The sequence below is a fragment of the Myotis yumanensis genome, unplaced genomic scaffold, assembly GCF_028538775.1.
Source record: "Myotis yumanensis isolate MYYU_CA2020_CCGP unplaced genomic scaffold, mMyoYum1.0.hap1 SCAF_10, whole genome shotgun sequence".
In the NCBI taxonomy this organism is placed as follows: Eukaryota; Metazoa; Chordata; class Mammalia; order Chiroptera; family Vespertilionidae; genus Myotis; species Myotis yumanensis.
In genome coordinates, this window is record NW_027223761.1 from 35,720,493 (window position 1) to 35,741,360 (window position 20,868).

The 20,868-nt window shown below is 47.1% G+C and overlaps 1 protein-coding gene across 3 annotated transcripts in view; it reads left to right on the plus strand.

The window, feature by feature from the left end:
• Positions 1-20,868, plus strand: part of GALNT18 (polypeptide N-acetylgalactosaminyltransferase 18) — a 293,469-nt gene that overhangs the window by 232,387 nt on the left and 40,214 nt on the right. Inside the window, exons 7-8 of one of the 3 annotated variants that reach the window (XM_070425289.1) lie at positions 12,736-12,921; positions 20,149-20,286. In XM_070425289.1, coding sequence (XP_070281390.1) covers positions 12,736-12,921; positions 20,149-20,286 — 324 coding nt within the window. The remainder of the gene's footprint in view (positions 1-12,735; positions 12,922-20,148; positions 20,287-20,868) is intronic. The other 2 variants (XM_070425290.1, XM_070425291.1) reach the window with 2 other exon arrangements.

Consider the following 20,868-nt stretch of genomic DNA (forward strand, 5'->3'; position numbering starts at 1 on the left):
ATGACATAATTATGGATGAATTACATTATTTATGTAGGTTTCAGGCTTGGGCTATTAGGTGGATGAGGGGAAGACTAAAGGACAGATGGGGAGGCAGGGAAGGAAATAAAGAACTTGGTTGTGGACAAGGTAAGTTTATGGTGCCTGAGAGACATACAGGGAGGGTGATGTGTAGGCAGTTGGATATATAAATCTTCAGCTCAGAGGAAGGTAGTATTTCCCCCTGCCTAAAAAGCTCTTATTATAGCAATGGTGAATCTTACCATTAATGGAATCTTACAGTGTTAATAATTTTATCCAATACTTAGTGGGTTTTAAACTTGTACTGGGTGTTGAAATAAACCTCCTGCATGCATTACCTCATTGAATTATCAAAACATCTATTTTTGCAATGTGTCATTTTTGTCTCCATTTCACAGACAAGGAAACTGTATGTTAGAAGGTGAAATGAGTTGCCTAAAGTCACCAACCCAGCAAATGGGAAATGTGAGCTTTGATACCAAGACTGTTGAACCCCAAAGCCTGTGCTTGTAACCACAATGACCTATTTTCCAAGGAGCAGAGGTCTTGGAGGCATTTTCTACTCTCCTTCTAAATTAGCATCTGACCTTGAACCTCAGTTTCCTCACCCAGAAAAGGATGGGAGGTGATGTCAGGTCCCCTATAGCTCTACGATACTGCAGTGCTGATCTCTTTTGTAAATCTGTTTTTTAATGTGAGTGTTCTATAAGTGCCTTTCAGAGATGATACCCACGCTGAAAATTCATTCTGATGTGTATAAAAAGGGCAAATCTCTTTTAGCAAGGACCCCGCACACCAGCTTTCTTAATCTGAATTCCAATGGAGTAAGAGGAAAGCTCCATAGAACAAATATAATTTCTGAGTGAGAGGACGCTCAGCATCTCAGATTCATTTTTATCATCTGAATGATAACCTCGAAGGTCCCATGGAGCCGAAGGTGGGGGTAATGCTTGGGCCAGACACATAGCTTCCCCTAATGTCTGCACCAGGGTCTGCCAGACTGCCACAGTTCCTCACCTGTGCCGGCTCAGTGACACCTGAGTTACCTGGCCCCACTGTGCTGGGGTGACAGAACAGTGATTCTTGGTTTCCCTGCATTTCAAAAAAGACCCCCCCTGAGCTATGGTGAGCCAGTGTCACACTTTTGAGGGGGCATCTGATATGGGCAGCCCATTTGAATTTGATTGGGACATGCTAATGAGCCATTGATATGTGTGGGATTTGTTTCTGATTAGATTAAACTTCTGAGAGAATAAAGAAACAGCCACTGATTAAAGACATAAAGAGGAAACACTTTAAATGAGTAAGTGGTTCATCTGCGTATAGAAAAGTATAAATTAAACATAGTCCAGGGGACCAGATCTGAATAGCAGCTGGATAGAGCGAGCTTTTCTGAATACGGCCACAAAGAAGGCGCTCTCGGCAATTCAAAGGGACTTAACTCGCCAGAGAGGGCTCTGAACAATCCCAAGGAAATGGAAAAGACTCTCAGATGAGGGATGGGAAGGGTTTTATTTGGATTTCAGAAAATTGCCCCCCAAGTTACATTCAAGCTCATTATCATTCTCTGGTAACACCAGTGATAGTCAAGGGGTCAGAGAGCCTAGTTCCAAACAAATACATGATAAGAATGAACTGCACATGGGTCAATGGGACCCTGATTTGGAATTTGGCCAATACTTCTGCCTCTTGGGGCTGCTATAGTTTTGCTTCCATGGAAATGCGTGGACCCCCTAGCCCCCTAGCCAGCCTTCCCCACCTCCCTGGCTCATTCTGAGATGGTGGAGCTGCCACAGGGCTGCTGTCTATGGCTGCCTGAGGAACCCCTAGCCATGCATGGCCTTTTCTTTTCCTCCCTGCTGACTTCTTCCGGGTCTTCTGACCTCTGCCCTGGTTCTGGACTTGAACCAGACTCTAACCTGCAGCCTGTTCTACTCGGGTCCTAACACCCTCCTACCCCTGGCAGCTTCCTCTCTCATCCCTTCGGACTAAATCTACTCTCTGATTGCCCGCTAAATCTTCAGCCTCTAGGACAGGGGTCCTCAAACTACGGCCCACGGGCCACATGCAAATACAAATATTGTATTTGTTCCCGTTTTGTTTTTTTACTTCAAAATAAGATATGTGCAATGTGCATAGGAATTTGTTCATAGTTTTTTTTTTTAAACTATAGTCCAGCCCTCCAACGGTCTGAGGGACAGTGAACTGGCCCCCTGTTTAAGAAGTTTGAGGACCCCTGCTCTAGGAGGTCCTGCTCTGAACTGACTCATCACCTGGATTTGGGGAGCTGTCACTTTCTGGACCATCTCTTCTCAGGCCTGGAACCTTCTGCCACAAAGTCCCACCCAATAGACTGAATCCCTGGTATCAGTGCTACAGGGCCCAAGCCCAGGCCCCTCTGGTCACCTTGGCTCTTTGCACACTGGCAGATTGAAATAATCAGGAAAATGATCACAGGCTGCAGTAGCAGCCCCCAAGCCCCAGAGGCTTAACCTAGGACAAGTTCATTTCCTGCTCATATCACAATCCCCTAAGCAGCTATTTTCCAAGTGGTGACCGAGGGACTCAGGTTGCTTCCTTTGTGGGTTCCCTATCTTTGAACTTCAAGGTCATCCTGGCTTAAACATCCAGGAGATTGGGAGGGAAAGGAATAGAAATTCTTACGGGTTTCCCACACTAGATACTTACCCACCTTGGCCAGGAAGTGACAGTTGTCATTTCCTCTCTCATTCCATTGGCCTGAGCTGCTCACATGCTCCCTCATGACTGCAAGGGAGTCTGGAAGATGTAGAGGAGCATGCAGGTATTAGTGAATGACAGGAGTCTGCCATACCCTTGTAGACCACCCTTCTCCTGCCTCTGCTTCTCTAACCCCAGTATGTTCAGGCCTGACTTCTTTCTTTTCTTCATTTTTGTCTTGAGTTCAACTTAGCCTGACTTTAGACAATACAGTGGGGCCATCACTTATGAGTGTCCCAACTAACGAGTTTTTCGAGATATGAGCCGTCTCTTGGCCAATTTTTTGCTTTGAGTTGCGAGCTAAAATTCGGGTTACGAGCCAGCTTCAGATACCCCACCTCTAGTTGGCGCAGCGAACGTCACATTGAATGCCACAACATCAGCCCAGCATCACGTGTCTCACTCGTTCACTTTAATGATTTGACATACGATTAATTTGAGTTACAAGCTCTGTCACGGAATGAATTAAACTCGTAAGTCAAGGCCCCACCTGTATTAATAAGGCCTGTTGGCTGGTAGGAGATTTGAGATCATCATGAATAAACTCTCCTTGGTTGGAACCATGAAAGGATGCCTTCCAAGCTCAATGACCACGTTTGCCAAGAGATCTTCGTGAACTCTCCCATGAGGACGTGAACTCCCACAGCCCCAGTCTTTATAGTCAGAGCATTAGGGTGCGAGGAAGAGCTGGATCCTCTGTACATGATGGGCTAGTGTGCTGAGCTTGGTGCCATCGCTGCCCCTGGGTTTCCTGTAGGTAAGCAGCTATTTCAACAAAGCTCCAGTCCCTGTAAAACTGCCTTTTAACATTTTCTTCAGGAAAAGCATCCAGACATTCCAGCCCAGCTGGTCCCTCCTTGGAATTCTGCCAGGTGACTTCCCCTGCCGCCTCCTGATAGTTATGAAGAATCCCTTTCAAATAGGGAAGCTGCTTTGGGTGCTTCTTAGGGTCAATCCAAAACCAGACCCCATCAGAGACACCTTCCAAGAAAAAGCACCCCAGTTTCCCCAAGCAGTGGTCTGTCCAGAGACTCTTCAATAGTGTCTATTGTAAGAGGAGGGTGGAAGCTGTATCCCCAGGGAGTGCTTTTCAGTGGAGCCTGATAAAAGAATAAGCATTGTCAGACTTTAAAAATGTGTCTTTATACTTTAAAATAACAAAATTCCTACCCTTGGAATCCTAGGAGAGCACCAAGCAAAGTGCAGTGGGGATAATTCAGAACTAAAGCCCAGTCCGTCTTTCATTCATGCAGTAAGTGTCTGTCATGAGCCAGATCCTGTTTAGGCACTGGAGGGTCCTTAATGAGAGCAAGGGGGCCAGGGCCTCCTCTATTGGTGGGTGTTGCGGACCCATAAACAGGAGAAAGAAAAGCTCTATCTCACTAGTAGTCAGGGAGTTGCAAATTAAAACTACAGTGAGAATGAATCTCATATCCATTGGGTTGGCAAAAATGAAAACGTTGGACAATGCCAAGTGTTGGCGCGATTATGAAGCAACATGAGTGCTCATCTGTGCTGGTGGGAGTGGAACTTGGGGACTGACTTTGGAAGAGTTTCGCTTTTCCTAGGCAAGTTGACTGTGTGTGTAACCTGTGCCTCAAAAATCCCTCTGTAGCGTAAACACACTGAGGCTTCCGCTCTTGGGCACCAAGAGACGCATGTAAGATTGTTCCAAGGAGCGCTATTCATCATACCGGAAACAGCCAGACTGCCGCCAACAGGAGAATGCCTAAACAAACTGCTGTGTATTTATACAATGGAACACGGTGGTGGTGAAAAGAAGTGAAGCAAGAAGCAAGTTGCAGAATGCAAACAGTATGCTTCCATTCACATAGCATTCAAAAACAGCCAAAATAAAAGCTAAACAGGTATTTTAGGTTGGTGGCAAGGAAATTATTAACAAATTTCAGGATAATGGATTACCTCAGGAGGTGAGGAGGGGCACACAGAGATTTCTAAGTTCTTGCCAATGTACTGTTTCTTAAGCAGGTGGTAAGGAAAAAGTTGTCTCCTGTATTATGTGTCGTTAACTGTATGTATACATTTTACACACACACACACACACACACACACACACACACACAGTGATCATAAGTTCTGTGCAAGGAGAAGTATGGGTGCTATGGGAATACATAGCAGAGGCATTTAACCAAATTTAGGACAGTAGGGAAAGTAGGTAGGAATTAGCAGATAAATGTAGGTGGTGGTGGTGGTGGTATGGGAGAGAAATCCAATAAAGGGAATGGCATGGGGTGGGTGGGGAGAAAGCCAAGAACAAGGTCAGCCCTAGGAACTAAGAGAAGGTGGTGAAACTGGACAGTATGGGGTAAAGGATGAAGCTGCAGTGAATACGAGGGCCCAGATCTCAGAGATCTTGCAAATCACGTGAAGGATCTTTCTCTGGAAACTAAAGGTTGCAAGTGCGGGAATGAGATGCATTTGGGGAGGAAGTTGACTCCTCGTCTTACATCATCCCCATCCCAGCTCCTCTCTACCTCCTATCCTTGACCCAGCTTGCTGACGGCCCCTGCCTTTTGTCTTAGCCTTGCTCAGATTTGAACTCTTTCCCTTTCTTTTTAAAAAAATATATTTTCATTGATTTCAGAGAGGAAGGGAGAGGGATAGAGAGATAAAACAGCAATGATGAGAATCACTGATTGGCTGCCTCCTCCACAGTCCCTACTGGGGATCGAGCAGCAACCCGGGTATGTGCTCCGGCTGGGAAATCAAACTGTGACCTCCTGGTTCATAGGTCGACGCCCAACAACTTAGCCACACTGGCTGGGCCTCTCTCCCCTCCTATTCCCATGCAGGGCCAGGACTGGGGTGCAGTGAGTGAGGTGCCTGTGACATGGAACTGAAGGAGCACGCTGCCCAGCCCGGCTCGATGCCTTTGTCGCATGTCTGACCCACAGCCACTCTGTGGATCACTGTGGTATGCCAGCGATTGTCAGGCCTCAGCTTCAGCCTCCATCCTCCTCATCTTTCTCCCTCAGCCTGCCTGGTTTGGCTTTCTACTCTTGTCTCAGCATTTCACAGCCAAGTTAGGCGAAACAGCTACACATAAAAAGATAATTACCAACATGAGCCAAGAAATTCGGACCACGTGAGTGGTTCAAATCGTGTTGCGGGACTTTGGAGGAATGGGGCCAAGCTGGCTTTGGATGGATGGGGAGCAAGAAAGAGGCTTTCTGGGCTAAGGGAACAGTGGGAACATTTTGCCAAGAGCAAAGAGCTCATTGCAAGTCCTAAGGAGATAAAAGCTGGAAAGGACTTGTGATCTTGAGCTGTGATCCGTGGCTACAAAGTACAAGGCTCAGGTGTCACCGCACCCCCCCCCCCAACCCCTTACCCACAATAAACGTTACTAATAAATTATGGCAGGCTTTTCCACTGAGCCCCAGGTTGTGGGGGGGGGGGGCGGGGAGCTCAAATCCTTCTCAACACAGTGCTTCAGAAGGACATTAATAAGCACAATGATTTAACACAGGAGTGGTAAGTCTGTCCCTGCCACAGATACAGTGAGCACGGGTCTCTGCGGAGGAGAGATGGTCACAGTGTGTCCTGTTGCATTGTCTCCAGGGTCTCCCAGTTTACAAACCCCAGTTACAGCTCTGCCGGTTGTGTCTCAGATACGGACATCGTTTGAGGTGCTGGCAAGAAAACTTAGAATCACACAATGAAAGTAGAAAAGCCCAGCCAATGTGGCTCAGTGGTTGAGAGTTGACCCACCAACCAAGAGGTCACTTTTCGATTCCCAGTCAGGGCACATGCCTGGATTTCGGGCTCGATCCCCAATGGAGGTGTGCAGGAGGCATCCAATCAATGGTGTTTCTCTCTCATTAATGTTTCTGTCTCCCTTCCTCTCTCTCTAAAAATCAATAAAGACATATTAAATGGTAGAAATAAAGAAGTAGAAAGGACCTAAGACATTACTGAGTCCAGCTCTCCACTGGACAGCTGGGAGACCCTGAGGCATGGAAGGGGAAAGTGGCAAACATAAACTCAGGCTTGTGACCCTGACCTTGTGCCAGAAGCTGCCAGCCCTGGGAAGGGAAAGGACTGTGCCTGCCCTAGGAACCCTCTATGTGCCTATCTTTGCTAGTGGGAGCTTTTCATACAGCATCTCTTTTAAACCTCCCAGATTATCATTATTCTCCATAAAAAGGCAACTGGCACCCGAATCAAAGGCTAATGGGCAGTAGAGGCAGGATTTAAACCCTCTTCCAGCCTTTTCAGAAACAATCTCACAACCAGGGCGCTCTGGGAAGGGCTGGTGATGAGTGGGACTTGCTTCGGGTTCTTGGTCACAACTGGGGCCAAGAAGCTACTCTGAGGGCGAAAGCAGGCATTGGCCAGGTTGAGGGCCTTCTGTAGGGAGTTCAGATTCCACAAGAAGGAGCCACCTGCTATAGCCCATGCTCATTTGATGACTTCCCAGGTTTTACGATGTTAATTTAAGCTCTGCAGCCAGAGTAAGTCTTTTCAGTTGCGACAGTACGCACTAAATGTCAGGACTTTGCTGAAAAACCGCCCTGGGTTTGAAGGAAGTCATTGTGTTCAGTAAATGTTTATCGCCTTTTATGTTTATCACCTTTATTAGGGGATCTCGCTGAGTGACTTAAAACCACCTATCTATATAGTTAAAGCCCAGGTCTCTCGGATTGCTGGAATCACTCATTCAAATAACAGATATTGCATATATATTTGATGCCTGGTGTATACAATGTAACCCTTGTCTTCCTTGAGCTTATAGTCTAGCGAGGAGGGGGAGATCGGGGAGGAGGACACATTGACAGAATAAATAAATAAATGGAAGTATTATGAATAAGTGTTATTAATAAAAAAGACAGGGCAGCTAAAAGTATTCAAGGGGATCTCATTTAGACTGGATGGGTCAAAGAAGGTAATATTGATGCTGAGTAACAAGTAGGGGAAGAGTAATTCCAGAAAGATGGAATAGCAGATGCAAAGGCACAGAGACAGGAGAGAACTTGGTGTGGTCAAGACACATGTTGACCAGTGCCCAGCCAGAAGCCATGAGGTCCAGCCTTGGGTGGACATGCTGTCAGGTGTCCTCAGTGCCAGGAAGACTAGCATGTATCTCTCTTTTTATAACAATCCTGGGTCACACGCACTTTATGTGAATATTAAGTTCTGCCTCTTGCAGGTGCTTCCTGTGCCTTGTGACTTCACCTGACTTCTTGGTTAGACCCTTGACCTTCAGCTCAGCCACCCCTTTGGTACCCACCTCCCCTGCCCTCTCTCCTCTTGGCATCCCTGCCCCCTTGAATTTGCAGCGCTAAGCCAGCATTCTTTCCTGCACCTTCGCCCTTCATCAGTGACCTTGCTTCCCTGCTGTCTGTAGTCTCCATCTGGTTTGGGTCTTCCCATATCACACCAGCTGTGATGTGTGTCCCAGGTCCAGCTCCTTCTCTCACTTCCCATCCCCTGCCCCTCTCAAGCCTCTATGGAAACTTCCTGGCATCATCCTCCATGGAGTCCAAACTCCAGTGACTTCCTTTCCTATGCTTTGTCTACCACCCATGAGAGGGTTCTGAGATCAGCCGTGAGTGAGACTTGGGAGTCTCCTATCTCAACCATTGTCAGCAGGAGCCACTCATCACCTGGGATGGGAGAGCACAGGCTTTCTCATCTTTACTTCAGCATCATTAGCCAGGCTCCAGAAGAGGTGGGTAAACACACCCAACACACATCTTCTGTTCCAACAGCCAGAAGCTGCCGGGAACCCAAAGGCTTTCACCCTCTCCATAGATGAGGTCCTTCCACAGAAGAGAGGAGAGTGATGATGGCCCCTGGGTTAGCAAGTGCTCCCAGTCTCTGTGGGGAGCACAGTGGAAGGCAGCCCATCTGTCATCTGGTGAGCTTCACCCAGACGGGTGAGTCCTCTGCTCCCTGAAGGTGGATGTGTGGAGAGTGGCTACGGCGTTTGGACAGGTTTAAGCCTCGGACTGACTTGTGGCAAAGCCACATACAAGTCCCAGCTTGGAGGGCAAAGCCCTCCCAGCACAATTATAGCCAAAAAGGCTATGGTTGTAAGCTTGACCTTATAGTCTAACCCTGTAGTCCTAGGTAGCTAAGGGATGTGGGCTGCAGGGGTGCAGCAAGTGCTGCCTAGACAAAGCTTGATAGAGTTCAGAGAATGGCAACAACAGGAAAGAAGCAGATTTGAAACTTGCAAGAACATTGTAAACATCTTGCCCTTGCTTTGCTTTATGTGATCTGACTATAAAATAAAGCTTCGGCTTACAGGCTGTGTCACTGTTTCCTCAGCCAGACACAGTGATCCATCTGGTCCCAACTATATTCTCTTGTCTGTCTTCTTTAATCCTTCACTGCCCCTCCTCAGGTTCACCCCTGGCCATGCTGGACACGGTTCAGGATGCACAGGAGGAGCCAAATAGCAGTTATAATGGTTGTTTTAAAGTAATAATAATGGATGCAGACTAGGGCTCACAGGGTTCCCAGCATTATGATAGGAGCTTCCCAAGCCCACCGCCCAGTGCGGGGACCACTGTCATATGCATTTCACAACGAGAGGTTAGGGAGCCTAAAGTTGCCACTCAGCCAGCACACAGCTGGGTTAGAATAGACCCAGATGTCCTGTCCTCACCTCCTTGCCTCACCCCATGCAGTGCTCACATTGAGGAAGGCACAAGGTTAACAGATAGCCTCACCTCATCTCCATCTTCCTCTGGGAGGAGGCACCTGCCAGAGGTGACACAGCAGCAGGTGGAGGAGGCGGAACCCTGGAGCCCAGTTCCCACTGGCTCCAACACTGTGCTTTAGGATACTTTGTGCTGCTCCCAGCAGGCAGCACCCCCCATCCCCTGCTGGAAACCCATCATCCATCCTGGGCACCACTTAGCACATGTCTACAGAAGCAATTGGTGAAGAACTTAAGAACATTTTGAAAGGGAAGGAAATAATTAAAGAGCAAGTGCAAGAGTGCTATAAGTGGGAAAGACAGGGCAGGGACCACAGAGCAACAAGCTAACCTAGTTGAAGGGGTGCAGGGATGTGATGTTGAACTGACACCCTGAGGAAGAATCAGGGGAAGTGGGGTAGAGGTGAGGCAGGTAATTGCATATGTAGAAGTCCAGAGGTGAGAGAAAACCCTGGCACTCCAGAGGAGGTAAAGGCATCTCAGCATGGCTGTAGCATGGAGTGTGTGGGGAAGTGGGCAGGAGGCTGGAGGGGTGGGCAGGGGCTTAGCTGGGGAGGATGTGGTGCAGGGGGCCTCTGGTCCAGCTTACACCTTCCAAAGATTCCTCTGGATGCTGCATGGAGAAGAGGCTGGAGGAGGAAGGCAGGAGGGAATCCGTTTGGAGGCTGTTGCAGAGCCCAGAGGAGACAAGACTAGTCTACAAGAGGACAGTGGCAGTGGGGTCGAGTCTGGGAGGATCAAGAGCTCCACAGTGAGTTCACACGCTCCCTTTACTGTGTGGCTAAGGGCCTGATAGAAGGTGCTGCCACCACCCTTCTGATTACAACTAGGAGAACCACCCACTCTTAGGTGAATGAGGAACTGACTCTTTGAGAAACAGGCCTCATAATAGAAGAGCTTCGTTATGAATCATGTTGTGCTCTGTTGCTCAAATATGTCAAGTAAGAGCCTGCAGTTCCAAAAAGAATAATTACCCTGACTCTCTGTGTTGTCAATAACATATTCACAGTATAAACAGGCTTCCATGGAAAATCTAAGCCCAGTGAATTGGACATGAGCACAATTCCTGGGATGGATAGGTCACAGAAATGAAGATGCACAGTCTGAGGCTTGCACTCCCGATCCACAGGACCACTCTGGGTGTGGGAACTGCTTTCAAAGCATGGATCCTCCTCTGGCTTTAATGGGTGTCATATCCTTTTGTCTTCAGTACCAGTTGTGTGGTCTTGGGCAAGGGATAGCCATTAGTCTGTCTCTTCACTTGGAATTAGAGGCAATAACAACTACCTCAGAGGGCATTTTAAAGAGTATGTTGTATAATTTGTATGGTAATAACTGAGATTGATTGAGTATTATATGCCAGACATTTTCCTAAACAATTTGCATATAATAACTTTAATCTTCTCAACAGTTTCATGAGAGAGGTACTTTTATGATCCCTAAGATGAGGAAACTGAACCATAATGAGATCAATGACTTAGTCAAGGTCATTAGGTAGTAAGAAACAGCCAGGATTTGATCCCAGATCATGCACTCATAACCACCATGCTATACTACCTCCCCACAAGCAGAGTCCAGGCCTGAAACATAGTGGATGCTCAGTGGGAATGTTTATTTCCTCTTCATTTGGCCCTAAATAATATGCCAAGTGCAGGACAAGCTTAGAAAGTGGTAAATCAATAAATTGCCTTCCAACTCTAACAGCCTGTGGGGGACCAACTGGTGTGAGATAGATTGATGGAAGAGGAGGAATTATCTTTCTAACTAGCATAGGGAAATTAAGCTAAATCCAAAGCTGACCTTATTTTAGATGAAGACATATGGTTGTTGATGGGCGAAGTTGTAAGTGTAAACATCATCCACCACCACATCATCTAGTTGACAATACCTGACAAGTGTCCACTGCTGTCCACCAAGAGACCTTGATTGCTTTCCCTCATTCATCAGCTCTGACCAGGCATTTCAGAGTCATCTCACATTGATTGATTGATTGACTGATTAAGCATAAATCTTTTATTCATTCAACAAGTACTTACAAAGTACCTGTATGTACCAGGCTTTATCTCAGATGCTAAAAATGAGAAATGAATGAGATATGGGTTCTGCCCTCTAGGAAATCAGAGAGAGGGAGGGAGGCTGGCCTATCAGCAGGTAAGTTGTGATATCAAGAGCTTTGAGGGCCAGAGGAGGAAGCAATTGGCTTTGCCTCAAGAATTGAGCAAAGACCCCCCACAACAGAGGGGTCATGTGACCAAGGCCTTGAGAGATGATATTTTTCAGCTGGAGAAAAAGTGGGGAGAGCATTCTAAAATTACAAACAGAATGGACAGAAGCCTCAAGGCACAAAAGCTTGTGCACGTTCTGGACCATTGCAAGTTCAGAGTGGCTGGGATGATTGTGGCAACTGTCCCTTAATGCTCAGAAAGCAAGGTCATTTAAAAAATGTTTTCACCCTGACCAGTTTAACTCAGTGGATAGAGCGTCAGCCTGTGGACTGGGGCTGGGGTCCCAGGTTTGATTCCAGTCAAAAGCATGTACCTTGGTTGTGGGCACATCCCCAGTGGGGGGTGTGCAGGAGGCAGCTGATCGATGTTTCTCTCTCATCGATGTTTCTAACTCTCTATCCCTCTCCCTTCCTCTCTGTAAAAAAATCAATAAAATATATTTAATTTTTTTCAAAGTCAAAGTGCATCTAGTTCAAGCTCCTACTCACCAAGGTCATTGAAAAGTTTGATATGGGCCTTTTTTCAGCTCCCTCTCTCTTGGGTTCTATCAGAATTTAGGACTCAGGAAAGATGGAGTAGGATAAGGGTGTCTGCTCTCTCCCTGTGGTAACCACTAATCCTTGTCCAGGTCCATGCGGTCTCTGCAAAGATGACATCTCTGCTGGCAGTCCCTGCTGGTCCCTCCATGTCAGCACTGCTACAGAGACCATTCCCAGGGTTTTGTTGGCTTCTCCTTTGGGGAAAGGAGAACTCAGATCTTTGGTCACAAAATGCCATGTCTTTTCTTTGGAGGAGTGAATGAGATGGAGAGAGAAGGTGTATTAATTATTTGCACATAAACCCACAGCAAGAAGAAACAAGACAAGAATTAATGACCCAATAATCTCCTTGGGTAGGAGTAGAAATCAGGTACAGCTCGCTGCTTTTGCAGACAGTGGTCTGGTGAGACAAGGTGAAGAGAGCTGGCTTCATCTGTTCTCACATTGAGTAGTCACCTGTGGCCTGGGTTAGAGGCACAGATTTATGTCATGGCACTGATGAGTGGCTCTGTGTCTTCTGCAGGTGTGGCAGTGTGGTGGGAGCGTGGAGGTCCTGCCCTGCTCTCGGATTGCCCACATTGAGCGAGCCCACAAGCCCTACACTGAGGACCTCACTGCCCATGTTCGCAGGAACGCCCTCAGGGTGGCCGAAGTCTGGATGGATGAATTTAAAAGCCATGTGTACATGGCATGGAACATACCCCAAGAGGTAGGGAGCTCCCATGGGGATGGGTTTCTTGGGGTTTGGTGGGAAAAAAACAAACACAGGACTAAATCCTCTCCCATGGGTCAGTTAGTCTTGTTTACTGTGCTAGAGTGGACTCTTAGCCCCAAAATATACCACATGTTGAAGAAAGGGGGCTGATGATGCAGTGCTATGCCATGACTTAGCCCCATCCCCATCTCTGGTTAGCATGCTTGATGGAGGACTTCTCTCCAGACCTTAGTGTCCTCATTTTAAATGAGAGAATTTGACCAGGTAACTCCAAGAATACTTGATGTTCTCAGGTTCTCAGCTTCCCTAACATTCAGTGCTTCATGGTCCTGACCTAAAAAAAATACCAGTCATTACCAAAATCACAAAATGCGCCTTGACCTCCCTATAGATTTAGATTCAAGGTTCTCCATCAAATCTTTGATCAAAGAAATAAGGAATGTCCATATGCCTTGGGGATTTCCTGAGCCACATAGATGGAGATGGGATACACTCCCACAGGGACCCTCAGGGGGAAAAGAACTATTCTGGACATTTTTTAGGCTGCTTCTAACCTTCACAGAACCCCATCATTGCCTGCCACTATCCTCTATCCCTCTAGTCACCTACACTTAAGAAGTACAAGAAAGAAAGAAATGATTCTCTAGTCAATTTATTCAGCCTTGTCAAGTGTCATATGGAAATGACCTTGAACTGCTGAGTTGGAAGAACCCAACAGATGCCAGCCACAGGATCCCAACCTGCTTAGCAGCCTGTCTGCCTGGAGATCATTGCTTATGTTGCATTCTATGTGTGACTGAGCTGTTGACTACCTGACCTCCTCCTTTCCTCCAAAGGCCATGGCTTCCCTTGGGAGTCCTTTATAATACCTCAGCTCTCTCTTCCTAACAGGGCAATGATTGATTTTTGCTTAAAGTTTCCATGTGAAGGCTCTGTTTCCTGATTTCTCTCATAAGCTATTGGCTGAGTGACTGAGAAAGTAGGTTGGGTTATGGATACAAGCTTTTAGGCAGCCTCCCATCCCCACCACTGTCACCACAATGGGGGAGGGACTTGAGTTGGGTTGCATACTCCCATCACCAGTGAGATTTCAGAATTTGGGAAGAAGAATGAGAAGCCAATGAGTACAGTCAGAGTGTGCCCAACCCTGTGGATCAACCCCAAGATTGCATCCCTGACAGTAGGCGTGTTTCTAGGGAAACGGTGGTACCTTCTGGACCCATCTGGGGCTGTGGGCGTTGGATCACAGTATTCTGGGCAGCATGCTGAGCTCTGCTGTGGGTGTCCTCTAATAGAAAGACGTTAAGAACACTTGGAAACTCCAAAGAGCTCTCCAGTGAGGCGTTGCTAAGGGCTCTGCTAAAAGACTGGAGTCCTGTTCATACTCTTGCCCCCTTTCTCTCTGTACCCCCAAGCTACAAATCTCCCCCAACTGCAGCTGCCAGATACTGAAACCATAGCAAATTCAATGAGAGCTGAGTTAAAAATAAATGAAAATGATGAAATGCAGTGTCTGTCTGTGACTCCTCAGGGTTGTAGCTCAAACCAAGCGAAGGGGATGGGGAGGCAGTGGTGGTGAATCCCAGAAAGGCAGATGAGACGTGGGAGTGTCCAGGATAGAGCCTTAGGCAGAGAAGAAAGGGGGTCAGTGTGTTTCCTACAAATCTGTCTCTGGACCCCCTTGTTCCCTTTTATGTCCAAACTCCCTCTTATAGCTCTTTTCAAACTTCTGCAGAGTCAATACCTGTTCACTTCCCATTCACTTCTCAAGTCACATCCTAGTACTCCATCAAAGCTGCTTTAGACAGTCATCATGGACATTTTAGCTTTTAACCTACAGGATCCCACCTTCCCTTGTAACTCTGTACTCCCTTGGAGCCATGATCCCACACCTCAGAATGTCTTCATCTCTCTCCACTTGCTCCTAATTCCTTTTGGGCTCCTCTTACTTCCATTGGATGCGTAAGTGTCCCCAGGGACCCATCCTTTGCCCCCTGCTCTCATATGCACCATCTCTCTGGGTAGTCCTATCTATTCTTCGGTTTTGTACCCACCTATCTGTGGGCAACTTCCTGATTGATATCCCGAGCCCTGACTTCTACTGTTAGTTTCAGACTTACATCTGAAAGCTTCTCCTGGATGTTCCCATGGTGCTCCAGACTGAACCTGACCAAAACTGAGAACAGCTCCCCACCCCCAAATCTGCTCCAGTTCTTATTCTTTACCTGAGCTCGTGATACCACTGTCTGCCCAGACATAGGAGCTTGAAACTGAATATCTTATTTTAATCCTCCTCTTTCTCAAACCCCATTCCCAGTCCATCACCAAGCCTTCCTCTCCCTCCTGCCTCTTCTCATGTAGGAGTTCAGGCCTGTCTCTTCCTCCACAACAGTCTCCATCTAGATTCCCTGGTTCAAGTCTTACCCCTCTCAAATCTACTCTCCACACTACCCCAAGTTATGTCTTCAAAACCTCTCAGTGACAATGTTATGCCCTACTTAAAATTGTTAAATGATTCTCCAGTGTTTGACAGAGATTCAAGATTTCTCCTTTGCCCACCCACCCTGTTTTGGAGTCTGCAGATTGCCTGGACTATGGGAACTGTCCATAGCTCCCTGTCCATTCCATGCTGTTTCTTACCTCTGTGTGTTTTCCAGTTTTTCTCTCTCTGCTTGGAATTTCCTACTCAAAACCCCTTGCCCAGCTTCCACCCTTACTGACTCCCCTCCATCATTTTAGACTCAGTGCCAGCCGGGGAGAAGACTCCTTTTTGCATGGATGTCTCTGTCATTGCATCATCACCCTATAAAAATTGTTCTATTATATAAAGGGCTCTCTCTCATAGACCAGTGGCTCTCAGATCTGGCTGGACTTGAAAATTACTTGGGCTTCAGCCCCAGAGATTATGACTTAGTTGGTTTGGGAAGGGACCAGAGATCCTTTTTTTGGAAAACTCGGGGATTCTAATGTCCACCTAGGCTGAGAACCACTGCCCTCGACCATGAGCTTCCTGAGGACAGATTGTCTTATTCACATTTGTGTCACCATGCCTAGCACAAGGCAGGTCACATGGTCAGAGCTCAGTAAAACCTTGCTAATGTTTATTAACAGATGATTCTGCTGGTTCTGGGCATAATCCCTTCCTCCCTTGGTCCTAAAAGCACATCTGCAGACCAACTTGGAGAATCACTTGGAGAGCTTTAGAAAAAACACTGATTCTGGGTCCCATCCTCAGAGATTCTGATGATTACCGTGTAGGTGCCAGAATCTATAAAAAGCTCTCCAAGTGCTGGTTTGGGGCAGTCGGGTTCCAAACTCATCTTTAGCATCACCTACTCCAGGCAGCCTTCCTTGAGTGCTCACTTCCTTTTCCCGCCATCCCGGCTGCCCCACACCATGAGACAGACTAAGGGCCTTTCATCTGTTGTCCCTTAGCACTCTCTCTTCTCTCCATGCTCACACTGTGTGTAGAGTCTGTTAATGTGTCTGGATCTTCCAGACTCTCCTTTCTGGCAGACTGTGACTTCTTCCTATTTGAATACACAGTGGTTAGGGCAGCACCTAACACCTACTAGGCACTCAGAAAAGATGAGTTGAGTAAAAAACAAAGAAGAGAAAGTATAGATGCTGCATGGCCTCCATGTTTGCCTAGCTGCCCTTAACATGATGACATCCCAATACTGTACCTTTAGCTCAGTCACAAGCAAATCTGTTTTCTATTTACTTAACCTTTCCTCTATGGCATCCCAGCTGCAAATGTGGAGCTGGAACCCTTCAACCATGCCTAGTGTTTGTCTTGGGAATTAAATAAGTTGACGTATGTAAAGACACTGATCAGAGCCTGGCAAATGGAAGGAGTGTTACCTCTTGTTGCTGTTATTGCTTCTGCCTTCTGCCTTTGCATCCCGGCTTTAAAATGCCGTTGCTGGGCACTCATCCTCTCCTGCTGCTTTTTATGCTGAATCTTCCCAGGCTGTGCACTGAACAGAAATGACTCTCACCTGCTCCCTCACCACGTCCAGTCTCAAGCATTTAGAAGGCTAGAGGAGCCTCCAGCTCTTGCTTCCTTCTACTTGAATTGAAAATCAGTTTTCTTATCAATAAACAGAAAGTCAGTGTGCAGCAAAGCATCCAGATTTCCTTACATGGGGTTCAGGGTCTCTAGACTGGCCCCTGCTGAGTGCCAGGGGTGACTCACCATGGTGCTCGGGCGACGGCCTTTCCTTAGCGTTGGCTGCAAGGAATTGTGTGTGGCTGCACACATAGGCAGGCGTACTGGACAGCTTTGTGTGTGGCTAAGTGTATTAGCTTCCTAGGGCTTCCAAAACAAGTTACTCCCAACAGAGTGGCTTAGAACAACAGAAATTTATCCTCTCACAGTCTGAAGGTCGGAAGCCCAAAATCGAAGTGTGGGCAGGGCCGTGCTCCCTTCAAAGGCTGGAGGGGAGGATCCTTCCTTGCCTGGTGCTCCTTGGCTTATAGATACATCACTCCAATCTCTACCTCTGTCTCTGTGTCCAAACCTCCCTCTCCTTTCTCTTATAAAGATTTAGGCTCAGCCCTGGCCGGTTTGGCTCAGTGGATTGAGCGTCAGCCTGTGGACTGAAGGGTCCCAGGTTCAATTCCAGTCAAGGGCACATGCCTGGGTTGCAGGCTCGATCCCCAGTAGGGGGTGTGCAGGAGGCAGCCAGTCAATGATTCCCTCTCATCATTGGTGTTTCTATTTCTCTCTCCCTTTCCCTTCCTCTCTGAAATCAATACAAATATATATTTTTAAAAATTTAGGCTCACCCTAAATCCAGAATGATTTCATCTCAAGGTCTCTAATTAATTACATCTACAAAGACCCTATTTCCAAATCAGATCACATTCGGAGGTTCAGATAGACAAAAATTTGGGGTGGAGAGACACTCTTCAATCCATTCCACCAAGTAAGTATTCAGCAAGGGAGGAAAGATACATTCATTGTTTTTCTAATAACAAGGGCCAAGGTGAACTTCTCTGAGAAAGTTTGCTTATTTCTCAATTTCTGCCCCCTGCTCTGAAAGAGTTTCACACAATTTACAGTAAACACATGGTGCAGAAGTGCTGAACCATTAAAACGGAAAAGCTTAAGTCGATTAATAAACAGGAAGAGGAAAGCGTCGTGACATCCAGAAATATAAGCCACAGAAAGCTCTGATTCTTGAGTCTCTTAGAAGTCAGAGTACTGATGGCCCCTGACCGGTTATATCTCTCCCACCTTCGATTCCATCAGAAGGAGGGAGACGAACTGTCCCCGGGTCCTGAGTATAGAAAGAAAGCTTTCCCAGGGGAACCAGCATTTTAGAAAAACACAGGGACCTTCCTGAGACAAGTTCTTCTAGTGGCTCCTGTAAAAGCGGAGGCATAGTGTTCATTTTCCATCATATAAAGGCAATTATAGCAGGAAGGGGGGAGGCCTGGGTCCAGTAAATAGCTTTGTGATATAAGGATAAAGTACAGACAAGTTTAAAGGGTCAGTACTTCACAGGCGCCTTGGGGTGGGGTTACATTTAGTGCCAGTTGCTGTGTTCACTTCATAACCACTGTCTCCACTCCGGCTCATTAGTGTAGTTCAGGTGACGTCTAGGCCAGGGGCACAGAGATAAGCCGAACATGTCTCCTGACCACAGGGAGCCAGGGTCCAGCAGAGAGGCCACGTAGCCATCAGGAGAGGAGACTAGACAAATTATAGAGCAGTCACCCACCGAGAAGTACTCAAAAGACAGGTCTTCGCTGAAATTCCTCCCGAGGACACTGGGTCTCAAACCCTCAGGCTGTAGCAGGTTCACATTTTTATGTTACCTGCATTCTGTTGGGCAAAAATAAATGAAATTCTTTTATATTTACATTTTGTTTTCACTGGAACCCTCCCCCGCCCCCATTGTCTGATGTCAAAAGCTTGTTAGGATCATGTTCAGATACATGCAGCAGCCGTCTTTGTGATTTTTCTCAGACGTGTCAGACTTAAACTCTGTCAGTTTCACTGTCATTCCAACCCCAGTTGCTGATTCCCTGAGCTGATCTAGACCCAGCGTTCACACAGCCACCATGTGGGCCGCAGTGCTGGTGGGAGAGCTGTGGTCCCTATCCTCCTCCATCTCCACTCTGGGCTGCTGTGTAATGAGATGCCAAGGTTCCTGGCTCCATAGTGCCATCTCTGAGATGTCACTGAGTCTCCATTCTCTGCTATGGCATCAGCTCTGTCTCAGCCGACTCTGTGCCCTGTTCACCAGCTGGTGTGGGGCTCAGGGACACTGTGCTTTCTCTCCACTTGGTGTCATGACCACAAGAAACATGGGGGCTTCTCTCTCCCCCTCCCTCAAGGACACATTCATGCCTCCAATACCACTCCTTGCTGCTGCACCGTGGTGGCTCAGGAACCACCTTTCTGACCTACCTGGGAAGTGTGGGACACAGGTACTGTCTATGCTAAGACCCCCAGCTTAAGGAGAGAGTCTGCTTCTCTCACTGGAACTTGGCCTCAGGGGGCAGAAGGGCAGCCCCTTGCAGATTCACGGGGAAAGGCTAAAAGTACACAACTCACAGCTCCATTTATCAATGGTGGGATTTCGGCAAGTCACTAAAGAGGTCACTGAACCTTTCTTTGTCCTAACTCCTTGTCTGTAAAATGAGGATTAGGTAGTGCTACTTCATGGATTTAAATGGAACAATATGCATAAATATAAAGAAATCTAATAAATAAGCATAAACATATATGTCTGATTCATACAGAACAGAGCCTAGCACATTGTTATACCAGCCTCATTGTGATGACCATTAGGAAGAGTATTAGAATTAGCATTATCCTATCTTTAATCCTTTTCCTTCCACCTCCCTCTCCCCCCACAACTCAATCTCTCAGCTCTCTCTTGAGGTAGGAAAAACCCTTTTCAGACTATATTCCTCCCACTTTTTTCACCTACAGCCAGACTACAGGTTTTTGTTGCTGTTGTTGTTGTTTTAGTTTAAAATGTAAGGATTTGCCATCGTTAATTCCAAAGGCCTTTGATGACAGTCCCCATCAACGTTGAGAACTCGTTTCATAGTCCAGGTGGGGATGCCTATGGGTTAAGTACCTGTAGGGAAGTTCGAGTTGAGTTCCCTTCATTAGACAGTCTCCAGGAATCCTGGTTGGGGAGGACTGGGGAGAAGCGTGCCCTGGTGGTGGCTGCATCTCTGCGTTTGCACCCCGTGTAGGACTCAGGAATCGACATCGGGGACATTACTGCAAGGAAGGCTCTGAGGAAGCAGCTGCAGTGCAAGACCTTCCGGTGGTACCTGGTCAGCGTGTACCCAGAGATGAGGATGTATTCAGACATCATCGCCTACGGGGTGGTAAGGAGCCGCCCCTTGGGGTTCCATTCAGTCACAGACAGAGAACAAGACCAGAGAGATGCTGGTTTCTAGAGCTGCGTGCAAGGCAGCCTTTGCTTTCCCAGCCCAAACCTCCCCAGTCCCTTACAAGAGGCACTTAGTCGCTTCTGCTAGGCCTATGCAATTCAGCTCTAGTCCAAACGTGCGTATTCCACTTGATAAAATAAAAACCTGCAGTTAGGTTAAGATCCCAAGGCCACATGACAAACACCCGTTGTTCCCCAGGAGTGGGTGCCTCCATGACTCCACTCACACACAAAGCCTCCTGAAAGGAGTTCTGGGAAATATAACCTTGAGTTTGCTGTATTTTGAGGGATATTTTAGTACTGCTCATTGATTGGTCCCCCTGTTGGAGGCAGCAAGATGGAGGGGCAGAGCACAGGCAGACCTGGTTCCAGTCTTGACCAGCACACTTCCTAGGCAAGTGTCTTAATGTCTATGGGCCTCAATTTTTTCATACAGCAAAGGGGTAAAAGAAAGTCTAAGATATATAAATGTATTTTCTATCTAAGTTTAAAATACTATTCTTCCAATATCCCCAGG